The sequence below is a fragment of the Lipotes vexillifer genome, unplaced genomic scaffold (genome assembly GCF_000442215.2).
Source record: "Lipotes vexillifer unplaced genomic scaffold, Lipotes_vexillifer_v1.1 scaffold86, whole genome shotgun sequence".
Taxonomy (NCBI): domain Eukaryota; kingdom Metazoa; phylum Chordata; class Mammalia; order Artiodactyla; family Lipotidae; genus Lipotes; species Lipotes vexillifer.
This window is the reverse complement of record NW_006785406.1, coordinates 1,768,009-1,782,612: the sequence shown is the minus strand read 5'-3', so window position 1 is coordinate 1,782,612 and position 14,604 is coordinate 1,768,009. Positions and strand designations below refer to the sequence as shown.

Here is a 14,604-nt window from a genome sequence, read left to right as displayed (position 1 = left end):
GGGAGGGAGACAAAGAGGGAAGAGATATGGGAACATATATATATGTATAACTGACTCACTCTGTTATAAAGCAGAAACTAGCACACCATTGTAAAGCAATTATACCCCAATAAAGATGTTAAAAAATAAAAAGATAATTAAAAAAAAAACTCAAATCATTTTAGACTGTAAACTTCTCATTGAAAATGGTATCACCCCTTGGGATTTAGCTTTGTTATATGTTCCCTCTCTCTGCTATTCATGTCCCTTCAAAACTTAAAGACCTAAATTTTTAATTAGTTCTTTAACTCTTCTTCCCACCGCTTCTCTTTCTCAGTAAGATTACTTATGACAAGTTTATCAAATTTTATTTTATTTTTTATTATTATTTTATTTTATTTTTTTTTTTTTTTGCGGTACGCGGGCCTCTCACTGTTGTGGCCTCTCCCATTGCGGAGCACAGGCTCCGGACGCGCAGGCTCAGCGGCCATGGCTCACGGGCCCAGCCGCTCCACGGCATGTGGGATCTTCCCGGACCGGGGCACGAACCCATGTCCCCTGCATCGGCAGGCGGACTCTCAACCACTGCGCCACCAGGGAAGCCCCATCAAATTTTATTTTTAAAACCTATCCGTCTTCATTTTTACCATATCTTCTCTTTTTTTCTTCATATTTTCTTTTAAAGTCTCAGAATTTCTGAAAGCTGCATTCCTATTATCTGGAACTGTACTGAATAATATGATGGCCACTAGCCATATGTGGCTTTCTAAGTTAAAATTAATCAAAATTAATTTGAATAGGCAAAAGATTTAAACAGCGCTTCTCCAGGGAGATACGGGGCTGGTCAGTAAGCACAGGAAAAGATGTTCAACATCATTAGCCATGTAGATGTAGGTTAAAGCCCCAATGAGATAACACTACAAACTATTAGAAAGGCTAAAATAGAAAATACAATCACAAATGATGAAGAGGATGTGGAATCAACCATATCTCTCATACATTACTGGTGGGAATGTAGAATGGTATAGCCACTCTGGTAAACAGTTTGGCAGTTTCTTATAAAAATACACTTAACGTTCAACCCAACAATCAGACTTGTAAATAACCTGTGGTTAATTACCATAGAGAAATGAAAAACATGTTCACACAAAAACCTGCACACTAATACAGCAGCTTTATTTGTAATAACCAAAACTGCAAACAACATAAATATCCTTTAATAGGTGAATGGGCAGACAAGCTGTGGTATATCCATACAATAAACTCAGCAATAAAAAGGAATGAACTGTTGATACATGCAGTAAAGTGAATGACTCTCAAAATCATTGTGTTCAGTGAGAGAAGCCAATCTCAAAAGCTTACACACTGTGTGATGCCACACATAAAACATTCTTGAAATGACAAAATCATAATGATGGAGAACAGGTTAGTGGTCTGTTGACTGTATGACTACAGAAGGGTAGTATGAGGGGTTTTGAGGGATGATGGGGTAGTTCTGTATCCTGATTGTGGTGGTACTTACCATAAAAGGAAGGGAAGAAGGAAAGAAAAGGAAGAAGTGATTCATGTAAAACTGGTGGTATCCAAATAAGCTCTGCTAATAGTCAATTTCCCAGTTTTGGTCACTGTGGTGATATAGGATGTTACCATTCGAGGAAACTGGGGGAAGGGTACACAGGAACTCTCTATATTATTTTTGTAACTTCTATGTGAGTCTACAACAATTTCAAAATTAAAAAATTTTAAATAAAGTTACAATTCAGTGCTTCAGTTACACCAGCCACGTTTTAAGTACTCAGCAGTCCCATGTGGCTAATGGCAGCCATATCAGTGCAGATATGGAATGTTTCCATCAATGCAGAAAGTTTTATTAGACAGCACTGGTCTAAAAGCATACGTCTGACTCTGGCCAGTGTTCTCTCCTCCTTGACTATTTCAGATTCTAATATCACATGAGTACTTTCTTGTATTTTCTGTCATGTTACTTTATCAACTTGTTGTTTTGCTTATTTTCAAACCTAGAGAAATACTTCTCTTTACTTTCTCAAATTTCATGTCAATTTAGGAATTTATTTGACATGGGTTTTAATAGGTATCTGGATATTTAAATTTTCTAACAGTTCTGCATTTTGCTTCTGGACCAGTTTTATCACCTGTATTAAGATATAGTCCTGGGCTTCCCTGGTGGCGCAGTGGTTGAGAGTCCGCCTGACGATGCGGGGGACGCGGGTTTGTGCCCCAGTCCGGGAAGATCCCACATGCCACGGAGCGGCTGGGCCCGTGAGCCATGGCTGCTGGGCCTGCGCGGCTGGAGCCTGTCCTCCGCAGCAGGAGAGGCCACAACAGTGAGAGGCCCACGTACAGCAAAAAAAAAATAAATTAAAAAAATTAAAAAAAAAAAAGATATAGTCCTGGGATTTCCCTGGCAGTCCAATGGTTAGGACTCCGTGCTTCCACTGCCGGGGGCATGGGTTTGGTCCCTGGTCAGGGAACTAAGATCTCGCATGCTGCATGGCGCAGCCAAAAAAAAAAAAGCTCTCATACAGTTATTCTAATATACTTTCTTGACAGTATCCATTGTATTTTCCTTCTCTTTTATCCTTACCCAAAAGCTTTTTCAAAATCTTGGATTTCTGAAAAGGTGCATAGTTTTTCGTGTTTGGTGCTGTTTCTTCCCTGTCTTCTGGATGTACATCTTTTGAAAAGGTAATTCCTTCGATTGCCATGTTCTAGTCTTTTGTCCCATAACACTTATTCCTTTTTGGCACCTTTGTATTTTCACTTAAAAATTAATGGGTACTCACTTTATTGTGGAACTTTACTATGGAACTTTATACTTGAGCTTCATCCACCCTGCAGGATACTTAGCTTTATAGTTTTATATGAGCCACCATCTGGGATTTGAAGACAAGGCAGTAGAGGATGAAACAACAGCTCAAGATCCATTCACATAGCAACAAAGCTGAGACACTGAAGGAAAAATAAAGAACAGGGGTGACTCACCTGAAGAAAGCCACAAAAAAAGAAAAAGAAAGGAATATTGGAATTAAGATTTATATATTTGTGGAAGGAAAATCAATATTATAATGATGTCAGTGTTCCTTCAAAATAATTCATAAGTTTATTACAATTATAATCAAATTCCTATAGGATTTTTCTTAAAACTTGACAATGCAGAAACTCATCTGGAAGACCATCAAAGAATATTTGAAGCGTAAAAACGAATCATAATTAGAAATATGAGGGAAAAAAGCCAGGTAGTAGAACTTAATAAAACGACAGTAATTATGATAGTGTAGGCTTGACATAAAAACAGAGTAATAATCATTGAATCTAAAGAGCCAGGAAATATACCCTAAACAGTATAAGAATTCAACAAAAGAAAGGGTTCTTCTTGAATTAATTGTATAAATGGTATCTGATTTCACTGTCTCTAATACCTAAATAAACAAAGGATATAAATAGAAAATTTACCAAAGAAGAAATGTAACAAATAAGGAAATTAAACAGAATTTTCTAGGATTGAAGAAATAAAAATGAAAACAAAGAAGTTCTGTTTCTCATTATTAAATGGGTAAAGGTTCTTAGCATTAAAATGCGGATGCGATTGATGGTACAGTTAAACTCATGCTCTCCTTCTCTGCTGTCATCATCTCCTTCCTATCGTGGCCTTATTGCACCTTTCTTGGTGCAGGAGTATTATTGTGCATTCTATCATTCAACAAATCATATCAGCTCTACCTTTGAAATACATACAGTTTAAATGTCTCCAGTGTTCGTCTCCTGATTGAAGCCCCCAGCCTTCTTGCCTGGTTTATTGCTATAGCCTTTGACTTGTTTCTTCTTATCTTGCTCCTCTGCAATCTCCTCTGAACACAGAAGCCAAAATTACCAATTTAAAATGTAAGTCTGCCAGCAATCCCAGTACTGCACATATACCCTGAGAAAACCATAATTCAAAAAGAGTCATGTACCACAGTGTTCACTGCAGCACTATTTACGATAGCCAGGACATGGAGGCAACCTAAGTGTCCATCGACAGATGAATGGGTAAAGATGATGTGGCACATATATAAAATGGAATATTACTCAGCCATAAAAAGAAACGAAATTGAGTTATTTATAGTGAGGTGGATGGACCTAGAGTCTGTCATACAGAGTGAAGTAAGTCAGAAAGAGAAAAACAAATACTTTATGCTAACACATACATATGGAATCTAAAAAACAAAATGGTTCTGATGAACCTAGGGGCAGGACAGGAATAAAGACACAGATGTAGAGAATGGACTTGAGGACACAGGGAGGGGGAAGGGTAAGCTGGGACGAAGTAAGAGAGTGGCATCAACATATATACACTACAGAATGTAAAATAATTAGCTAGTGGGAAGCAGCTGCATAGCACAGGGAGATCAGCTCAGTGCTTTGTGACCACATAGACGGGTGGAATAGGGAGGGTGGGAGCGAGATGCAAGAGGGAGGGGATATGGGGATATACGTATACATATAGCTGATTCCCTTTGTTATACAGCAGAAACTAACACAACATTGTAAAGCAATTATACTCCAATAAAGATGTTACATAACTAACTAAAAAAAAAAAATGTAAATCTGATCATGTCATTTCTCTGCTCAGTAGACATCAGTTGTATCCCAGCTCACTCAGAGTAAAGCCAAATTCATCATAATAGTCTACAGACCCTGCATGGTTTAGTGTCCTACCTTTCCTTTCTGACCTCGTCTCCCACACTGCCCCCCTTGCTTTCTCTACTCTGGTCATGTTAGTCTCCTTGTCATTCTTGTAGTAAGTCAAGCATACTCACACCTCAGAGCCTTTTTACTTATGGTTATTCTGCCCGAGATGTTTTAGCCCAAAATACCTCCTCAACCTGCTCCCACTCTTCTTTCAGATCTCTGTTCAGATGTCAGTGAGGTCTTCCCTGACTGCCCTTTGTAACACAGTACCCTCTCATCCTTTCTAAGCCCTTGCTCCACTTCATTTTTCTCTATTGCACATATCACCATCTAAGTTACATGTTTACTTATGTGTTGTTTTTCTTTTTCCAGCTAGATTGTCAGTTCAGTAGGGACAGGGACTTTATTCACTGCTGTATCCCTAGCACTTAGCAAGTGCCTGGCACATAGTAGGCACTCAGTATTTACTGATTAAGTAGGAACATTGATTGAACCTTTCTGTTTTGTTTCTTTAATTTTTTTCTTTTCTTTTTTTAATTAATTTTTTTATTGGAGTATAGTTGATTTACAATGTTGTGTTAGTCTCTGCTGTAGAGCAAAGTGAGTAAGTTATACATATTTTATGATAGTTTGTGTCCCTCCATCTGGCAGATATAACAATTAGAAACATTTACGCATCTAACAACAGAGTATCAAAATACAGAAAGCAAAACAAATTAAGGGAGCAATAGAAAACTCAACAATAATATTTGGAGACTTCAATAGCCCCACTTTCAATAATGGATAGAACTACTATGCAGAAGTTGATTGAACCTTTTTGGACGTCAACTTACAGCATGGTTTAAAAGCCTTTTTTTTTTAAAGTAAGAGAAAAATTCTATCCATTGATGACAAGAGAGAGGTCTGCATGTAGCAGGGTCTGAGAGGATGAGATCAAGAGCAGGAATAAAGGTTGTTTTTCTCTCTCTCTCTTAGAGAGTAAGAAAAGAGATGATGGTAGTGTAATAATTTCCAAGTATAGAGGAAGTTGTACAATGAAAAACAAGCACTATGTGTTGGCCATCTTTAATAAACTCAAAATGGATCAAAGACCTGAACATAAGGCCAGACACTATAAAACTCTTAGAGGAAAACATAGGCAGAACACGTTTTGACATAAATCACAGCAAGATCCTTTTTGACCCACCTCCTAGAGAAATGGAAATAAAACCAAAAATAAACAAATGGGACCTAATGAAACTTGAAAGCTTTTGCACAGCAAAGGAAACCATAAGACGAAAAGCAACCCTCAGAATGGGAGAAAATATTTGGAAATGAAGCAACTGACAAAGGATTAATCTCCAAAATATAGAAACAGCTCATACAGCTCAATATCAAAAAAACACAACCCAATTACAAAATGGGTACAAGACCTAAATAGACATTTCACCAAAGAAGACATACAGTTGGCCAACAAACAGATGAAATGCTCAACATCACTAATTATTAGAGAAATGCAAATCAGAACTACAATGAGGTGTCACCTCACACCAGTCAGAATGACCATCATCAAAAAATCTACAAACAATAAATGCTGGAGAGGGTGGGGAGAAAAGGGAACCCACTTGCATGGTTGGTGGGAATGTAAATTGGTATAGCCACTATGGAGAACAGTATGGAGGTTCCTTAAAAAACTAAAAATAGAACTACCATATGATCCTACAATCCCACTCCTGGGCATATATCCAGAGAAAACTATAATTCAAAAAGATACATGCACCCCAGTGTTTATTGCAGCACTATTTACAATAGCCAAGACATGGAAGCAATCTAAATGTCCAGCAGCAGAGGAATGGATAAAGAAGATGTGGTAAATGTATATAATGGAATATTACTCAGCCATAAAAAGGAACAAAATTGAGTTATTTGTAGAGACCTGGATGGACCTAGAGACTGTCATTACAGAGTGGAGTAAGTCAGAAAGAGAAAAACAAATATCGTATATATTTTTTTTTTTTTTTTTTTTTTTTTTTTTGCGGTGCGCGGGCCTCTCACTGTTGTGGCCTCTCCCATTGCGGAGCACAGGCTCCGGACGCGCAGGCTCAGTGACCATGGCTCACGGGCCCAGCCGCTCCGCGGCATGTGGGATCTTCCCAGACCGGGGCACGAACCCGTGTCCCCTGCATCGGCAGGCGGACTCTCAACCACTGTGCCACCAGGGAAGCCCACAGATATCGTATATTAACGCATATATGTGGAATCTAGAAAAATGGTATAAATGATCTTATTTGCAAAGCAGAAATAGAGACACATAGAGAACCAATGTACGGATACCAAGGGGGAAAGGAGGGGAGTGGGATGAATTGGGAGATTGGGATTGACATATATACACTATTGATACTATGTATAAAATAGATAACTAATGAGAACCTACTATATAGCTCAGGGAACTCTACTCAGTGCTCTGTGGTGACCTAAACGGGAAGGAAATCCAAAAAAGAGGGAATATATGTATACATCTAGCTGATTCACCTTGCTGTACAGTAGAAACTAACACAACATTGTAAAGCAACTATACTCCAATAAAAATTAAAAGGAAAAAAAGTAAAGAAAACTAAGTTGGTGGAAGCAAAATGTTGATGAAGGTCAGTAGCAGAAAATAAGGCTTTAGGTGACAAATAGATGTTAAATGTGTTGAAAATGAGTCAAAGGATCTAGGCCTGCCATGATGCATGATAGAGATCAGTAATGTGAATTATTGAACTATGAGAGGTGCGAAAGCTCTCTAAATCCAGGCTAGTTAGTGTCATGTAAGATAGCAAGGAGGGTAGGATAAGAAATAACAATTGAGAGGCAGTTGTAACAAGGCAGAGTTGAGGTGTTACTACTCTAGGTTAGTAAGGAGTGTATGAAGCAAAGGCATGAATCAAAGATAAGCTTTCAGTGATGTGGCAAAGAATGAGGTGATTAACTGCATATGGGATGCAAAGGGAGAGGAAATAAAAGGTTCTCTCAGTATTAAGAGATCATATTCCCTTTTAATTATTTTCTTTTTTCATTATAGGTTTTCCTGTCATTCACAGAAAAATGGATCATTTAAACCTTTGGAGGACTCAGTTATCACAATACTTCTATACTACCAACTGAGATTCATGACAGTAAATTTACGACCATAAATGTCTGCATCATAGAACTGCTGAAGAACTAAAAGAGAATATTCTTTAATCTTCTTAAAATTTATTCCTAAAAATAATCCTATAGTATCATGATATTACTAAATTAAACTAGAAGGCACAATTATTAAATTATTAGACTTGTTAATAAGAGCACACATGTGCAATGGCTACTGTATCCTGACAGTTACCAAACCTCAAATTTCGATGATTTCCCTTTGTGGGAAAGGTCATTATATTTGCAAGAGACCACTGAACATTGTCATCAAATATATTTTCAGCTGAGTGTCATTTAGGAGAATTTACTTGAAACAAGTTCTAGAAAATTCCATGCCCCACCACTAAGTGGATTTGATATTATGGCAGCAACTTACAGACTTGTGGTTAGTACTGTGAACCACTACAGCAGTGTGGTGATAGACCGGCGTTTTGAGCAAGCTGTACATTATTGCACTGGAACCTGCCACACCTTCACACATGGAGTTGACTGCATTGTGGTCCATCATAGTGTTTGTGCAGACCTCTTACACATCCCTGTGTCTCAGTTCAGAGATGCAGATCTGGACTCTCTGTTTCTACCCCATGAAAATGGGTTTTCCTCAGCTGAAGGTGACTATCCCCATCAGGCCCTCACAGGCATACCCAGGGTCAGGAAAGGATCTACATTTCAGAACACCTGTAACTTAAAGGACATTGCAGGAGAAGCAATCAGTTTTGCCAGTGGGAAAATAAAAGAATTTTCCCTTGAAAAACTCAAAAACTCTAACCACGCAGCTTACAGAAAGGGAAGGAAAGTTAAGTCTGACTCATTTAACAGGAGGTCAATTGATTTTGACTTGCTCTGTGGCCATTATAACCATGATGGGAACTCCCCATCCTTTGGTTTACTCCGGAGTTCCTCAGTCGAGGAAAAATCTTTATCCCATAGAAACTCACTCGATACGAGCCTGACTTCATTGCTTCTTCACAACTTCTCTGAAGAAGACCTGGTTACTCAGATTTTGGAAAAACATAAAATAGATAATTTTTCTTCTGGAACAGACATAAAGATGTGCTTAGACATCTTGCTAAAATGCTCTGAGGATTTGAAAAAATGCACAGACATCATAAAACAATGTATAAAGAAAAAGTCAGGGAGTAGCATCAGTGAAGGAAATGGTAATGATGCAATTTCTAGCTCTGAAACTGTCTATATGAATGTAATGACCAGGTTAGCATCCTATCTGAAAAAGCTACCATTTGAATTCATGCAGTCTGGGAATAATGAGGCTATAGATTTAACAGAACTGGTCAGTAATATGCCTAGTTTACAACTGACTCCCTTCTCCCCAGTATTTGGCACTGAACAGCCCCCTAAGTATGAGGATGTTGTCCAGCTCTCAGCCCCTGACTCTGGACACTTTCAAACTATAGAACTGCAAGATGACAAGCACAGTTCTAGGAAAACAGACACTGTAAAATCCATTCCAAACAACTCTACAAATTCCTTGTGTAATTTAGAGATAAGTGATCCCAGACCTCTAAAAAATGTCCAGCTTCAGTCACAGTCATTAACCATGAACGCTGTAGAAAATGTTTCTTCTGGTAATCTAGTGGAAACCCTTTATATTGAGGAAGAGTCAGATGGAAAGAAAGCATTAGATAAAGGACAGAGGACAGAAAATGGACCCAGTGAGGAGCTGTTAAAGGTAAATGAAGATAGAGCAGAATTATCAGATCGTGGTACTCATCTTAAAAAATGCCCTGCCTCAATGCAAAATGAAATTGGTAAGATATTTGAGAAACCAGTTGTTAATCTACCTGAGGAAGATCTTAAATCAAAAGTTCCTAAAGTTGAAGAGGGAAACCACAGAGATTTCATTAATCCTAACAGTCAGGAAGAGATAGATAAATTGTTAATGGATTTGGAATCTTTCTCACAGAAAATGGAGACCTCTCTAAGAGAGCCACTTGCCAAAGGTAAAAGCTCTGTCTCTCTAAATAGTCATAGTCAGTTGACTGGTCACCTCCCTGTAGATCTTGAGCCTAAATCTAAAGTCTCTTCACCCACGGAAAAAGTCTCACCTTCCTGCCTAACAAGGATTATTGAAACCAATGGACACAAAATAGAGGAAGAGGATCGAGCCCTCTTACTGAGAATTCTAGAAAGCATTGAAGACTTTGCTCAAGAACTGGTTGAATGCAAATCAGGCAGAGGGAACCTATCACAAGAAAAAGAGATGATGCAAATTCTACAAGAAACCTTGACAACTTCCTCGCAGGCCAGTTTATCAGTCTGTAGAAGTCCTGTTGGTGATAAAGCCAATGACACTACCTCAGTGGTTTTGATTCAGCAGACCCCAGAGGTGATCAAGGTAAGACCCGACAATCTTCAGTTCTGAGATGTCTCCAAAGAAATGTTCTAATGTTTGCAAAATTTATAAACAAAAACTTTTTTTGTTACTCATTTTATGTTCTACTAAAGCTCCTGCCCTGCACTAGGCACGGTCTCACTAAGTTCAGTGGAGAAAGCCAAAGAGCGAAATCTTTAGAGTCAGTCAGACTAGTTTTAGTTGCCTTCCCCACATCCTTTATCATCTTCCTAGCTCTGTGACCAAAGGAAAGTTACTTAGCCTTAATATTCTCATCTACATAATGGAAATAATAACGATCAAGATAACTTATGTGAAGCACAAGCAAGGTGCCTTACACAAAGCAGGCATTTAATATTAGTTCTTAGCCTCAGTCAACCAGTAGGCCACTTAATACTGAATGCTGTGTAGAGTGCAAGCCAGTGTAGAACTTAAAATCTAGCTGGGGAAACAAAGCTAACATACCAGAAACAGTATGTGAACATGTAAGCATGTCTCTGAAAGTTTTGTTAGTGCAGTAGGTCTTCAAAGAAGGTAAAGACTAGAGGATGTGAGATTTCCTTCATCATGCAAGTGGGAATAAATATCCATCTACAGTCATAGGGTAGAAGTATTTCCAAAAGGCTTTGAATCTACCCTGCTACTGATAGCATTGTTTTTGAATAATCCCAGAAAGGGAGTTATCTGCCCATTTGTAGGTATGTGTGTGTGTCTTAGCACAACAGGATTATTTTTGTTCATTTTACATGTCGAACGCAGTTGGTAAGAGGCTCTGCTCCACCTCACTCAGGGACCCAGGCTGATAGATGCTCCATGTTCCTACAGCTGCCCCATTGCCCCATCTGGACTATGTGGCCTGTGAGTTCACTGAGGAAGGCGAAGAAAGGGATGGAGCTTTTAACTGCCTTGTCCCGCACATGACACACTTCCCATCTGCTCACAATCCAGTGATTCCAACCTGAAGTCTAAGAATCATAGGGGAGCACATAGAATATTTGGTGAGCACTGTCTCTACCATGTGAATATACCATACATGCTAACATGTATGAATTGAGACATGAAGCCAAAGCAAGTTGTAAAATAATGATATGAATTATTTAGAGATATTTACATTTGTCCAAAAAGTATGAATTAATACATGGATACATCAAATACAGTATTCAGAGCAATGATTAATCCCTAGAGGAAGGAAGAGAGATGGAACTGAGGAAGGGTGCCCAGGGCCTCAGTAAAATTAGTAATGTTCTATTTCATAATCTGATGATGTATCGTAAGTATTTTGTCATTTTATGCCACGTTGTATATCTTTAATGTAGTAAATATAAAAAACAAATGGATATTAGAGATGACATAAATATGGCCAAGTTAAAAAACAAGTTACGTATTATTTTAGCATTAATGTTTTCATTGGAACAGGAAAAAATGCATATTGTGATCAGATGAATAAATTTTACCTCGTATTTGTTTTGTGGCTGTTGTTCTCCTGTGCACATTTTTAGTTAATAGTGACACTAAAGTTTAAAACAATAACTACTTAAGGTTATTAAATAATTTAGGTCTAAAGAACCTCAAGTGTTCACTGAGCATTGCTGTGAAATCTGTGTGTGAGCCTCCTCATTCATTGATTCACAGATGGTAATATCTTTAGTTAACGTGGGTCAGTGCTGGGGGAGGAACTATGGAAATTAATTATAAAAATAAGAAAAAAATCCTTTCATATACACAGGCAATAGTGATGTGCTTAATATTTTATAAAGAAAAGAAAATGCCTATATAGCAACCTCAAAATGGTAATAACAGAAGATCTAACAGTTTTTGTGATCTGAGCCATGCCAAGATATTTTGATGTATTATCTCACTATTTCCCCATTAAAAAAAAAGTCTACTTTCTCTGATGACATTCGAATGTCTCACAACCACTCTAGCCAGAAACTCTTACTGTAATATAGTGTTCTGAATTTTATTTAACCCTCTTGCCCCATTATCTTCTGTGAAAAAAGGAGACAAAATTCTTCTAGGAGAGGTGGGCTACAGAAAGCAGAAAATGTGAACTTGAAGCCAAGAATAGGTCCTGTGCAGCACCTCTCCTGTGTCCCTGATTGACAGCTCATAAGTGGGTCTCCAATCTACGTACAGCTACCTGAAAATGACACACTGGCCTCTAGTGAGCTCCCTAGTTTTTTGACAAGTATGGGCTGAAGTCAAAATCATATTAAAAGACTGTCCCATAGGTCTTTTAAATAAGTTCCAATATCATAGAATAAAATTTGATGAAATTTCTTCTTTTTCCCCCCCAGAGGTACATAATTTTTTTAATTGAGGTATAATTGACATATAACATTATATTAGTTTCAGGTGTACAACATAACAACTTGATATTTGTATACACTGTGAAATAATCACCACAATAAGTCTCATTACTATCCATCACCATTATAATTTTTATTTCTTTATTGAGATATTGAGATTTCTTCTTAATGAAAGTTGAAAAAGTAATTCATGAAAAGCTAATTTAAAGAAACAGGTAATATAAAATGTTTAATTCAGGAAGGTACTTAATGCAAGAAAACAAAACCATTCTTCCTTGCCTCCTACCTTTTCATTTTTTTAATTTTTCTTTTCTTCTTATGAAATATTTTAAATCGAGATGGCAAACGTTTTCTATAAAGGGCTAAATAGTAAATATCTTAGGCTTTGCAGGTCACAAGTTCTCTGTCACATAGTCTTCTTTGTTGTTTGTTTGTTTGTTTAAACAACCTTTTAATAATGTAAAACCATTCTTAGGTCCAAGTCTTAAAAAATGGGCAGTGGGCCAGATTTGGCCCACAGACTGTAGTTTTTCAACCCCTATTTTAAACAAATAGAAAAGTATTGTGAATGGTAGAAAAAGCATTCTTATTACTCACCACTTAGCTTTGTCAAATCTTAATGTTTTGCCATAGCTTTGTTTCAGAGCTTTGTTTTACTTAATATTTTCATTAATATTATCATCATCATTTAAAAAAAGGTCATCTCAGATATAGTTGAAATCCCTAGGGCTCCCCTCCCCAGTATTCTCTCCCCTTTCCAGAAGTAACCACTTCCTGGAGTGTCAATATTTATCTCCTGCAAGCTTTTTTTTTTTTTTCTTTTTTCTTGCGTTATGCGGGCCTCTCACTGTCGTGGCCTCTCCCATTTGCGGAGCACAGGCTCCGGACGCGCAGGCTCAGCGGCCATGGCTCACGGGCCCAGCCGCTCCGCGGCATGTGGGATCCTCCCGAAACGGGGCACGAACCCGCGTCCCCTGCATCGGCAGGCGGACTCGCAACCACTGCGCCACCAGGGAAGCCCTCCTGCAAGCTTTTTTTTTAAAACGTTTTTTAAAATTTATTTATTTATTTTTGGCTGCATCGGGTCTTCGTTGCTGCACGTGGGCTTTCTCTAGTTGCAGTGAACGGGGGCTACTCTTCATTGCAGTGTGCGGGCTTCTCTTGTTGTGGAGCACAGGCTCAGTAGTTGTGGCACACAGGATTAGTTGCTCCGTGGCATGTGAGATCTTCCTGGACTGGGCTCGAACCTGTGTCCCCTGCATTGGTAGGTGGATTCTTAACCACTGTGCCACCAGGGAAGTCCCATCCTGCAAGTTTTTATACGGTATTGTTGGTCATGTTTTTATTCTTGTATTAAAAAAAATGAACAGAAAGTAGCAGAAAATAAAATCAGAGAGGTAGGTTGGGGCCAGCTTACGAATGACCTTCCTTGTATGCTATGCTAAAGAGTTTGTTCTACAAAAAGGAAGCAGACTCACAGACATAGAGAACAAACTAGTGGTTACCAGTGGGTGGAGGGGTGGGAGATAGAGCAAGATAGGGGAAGGGGGTTAAGAGGTACAAACTACTAAGGAGAAAATAAAGAAGCTACAAGGATATATTGTACAGCATCGGGAATGTAGCCAATATTTTATAATAACTAAATGGAGTATAATCTATAAAAATACCAAATCACTATGTTGTACACCTGAAACTAATATAATATTATAAATCAACTATACTTCAATTTAAAAATAAAAAGAACAGCTTGTAGAGGAGAGAAAGGAGGTGTGGCTGAGGTTTCAGAGGGTTTCATAATAACAAATGGGTGAATTACTTAGGACATGTTTTGACATGGGACGTTAAAAAAATTTTTAAACACTGAGAAAAATTGTACTGCTTTGGAAGTTCATGTAATAAATGATATTTTAATCCCATGTTTTATTACCTCCAGCAGATGGTATTACAGTCGTTTCTGGTCTGTTTTTAGCCTTATGGGGCAATAACCTGTTGGCTGTTATTCACAGGTTAAAATAATAAACCCTAGCCTCCCCTGAAAATTATTTACTTTTACTTAATTTTAGTAAAAACAAAGCCAGGGGAAAATTTCCATTACTGCTTGTCTCAATGGAAAGAGCGGAG

The 14,604-nt window shown here is 38.1% G+C and overlaps 1 protein-coding gene across 1 annotated transcript in view; it reads left to right on the top strand.

Annotated features, from left to right (window-relative positions):
- Positions 1-7,712: 7,712 nt before the first annotated feature.
- The window catches only part of PPP2R3A (protein phosphatase 2 regulatory subunit B''alpha), a 164,785-nt gene continuing 157,893 nt past the window's right edge, over positions 7,713-14,604 (top strand). Inside the window, exon 1 of the mRNA XM_007457542.1 lies at positions 7,713-10,177. Coding sequence (XP_007457604.1) covers positions 8,183-10,177 — 1,995 coding nt within the window. The 5' untranslated portion in view covers positions 7,713-8,182. The remainder of the gene's footprint in view (positions 10,178-14,604) is intronic.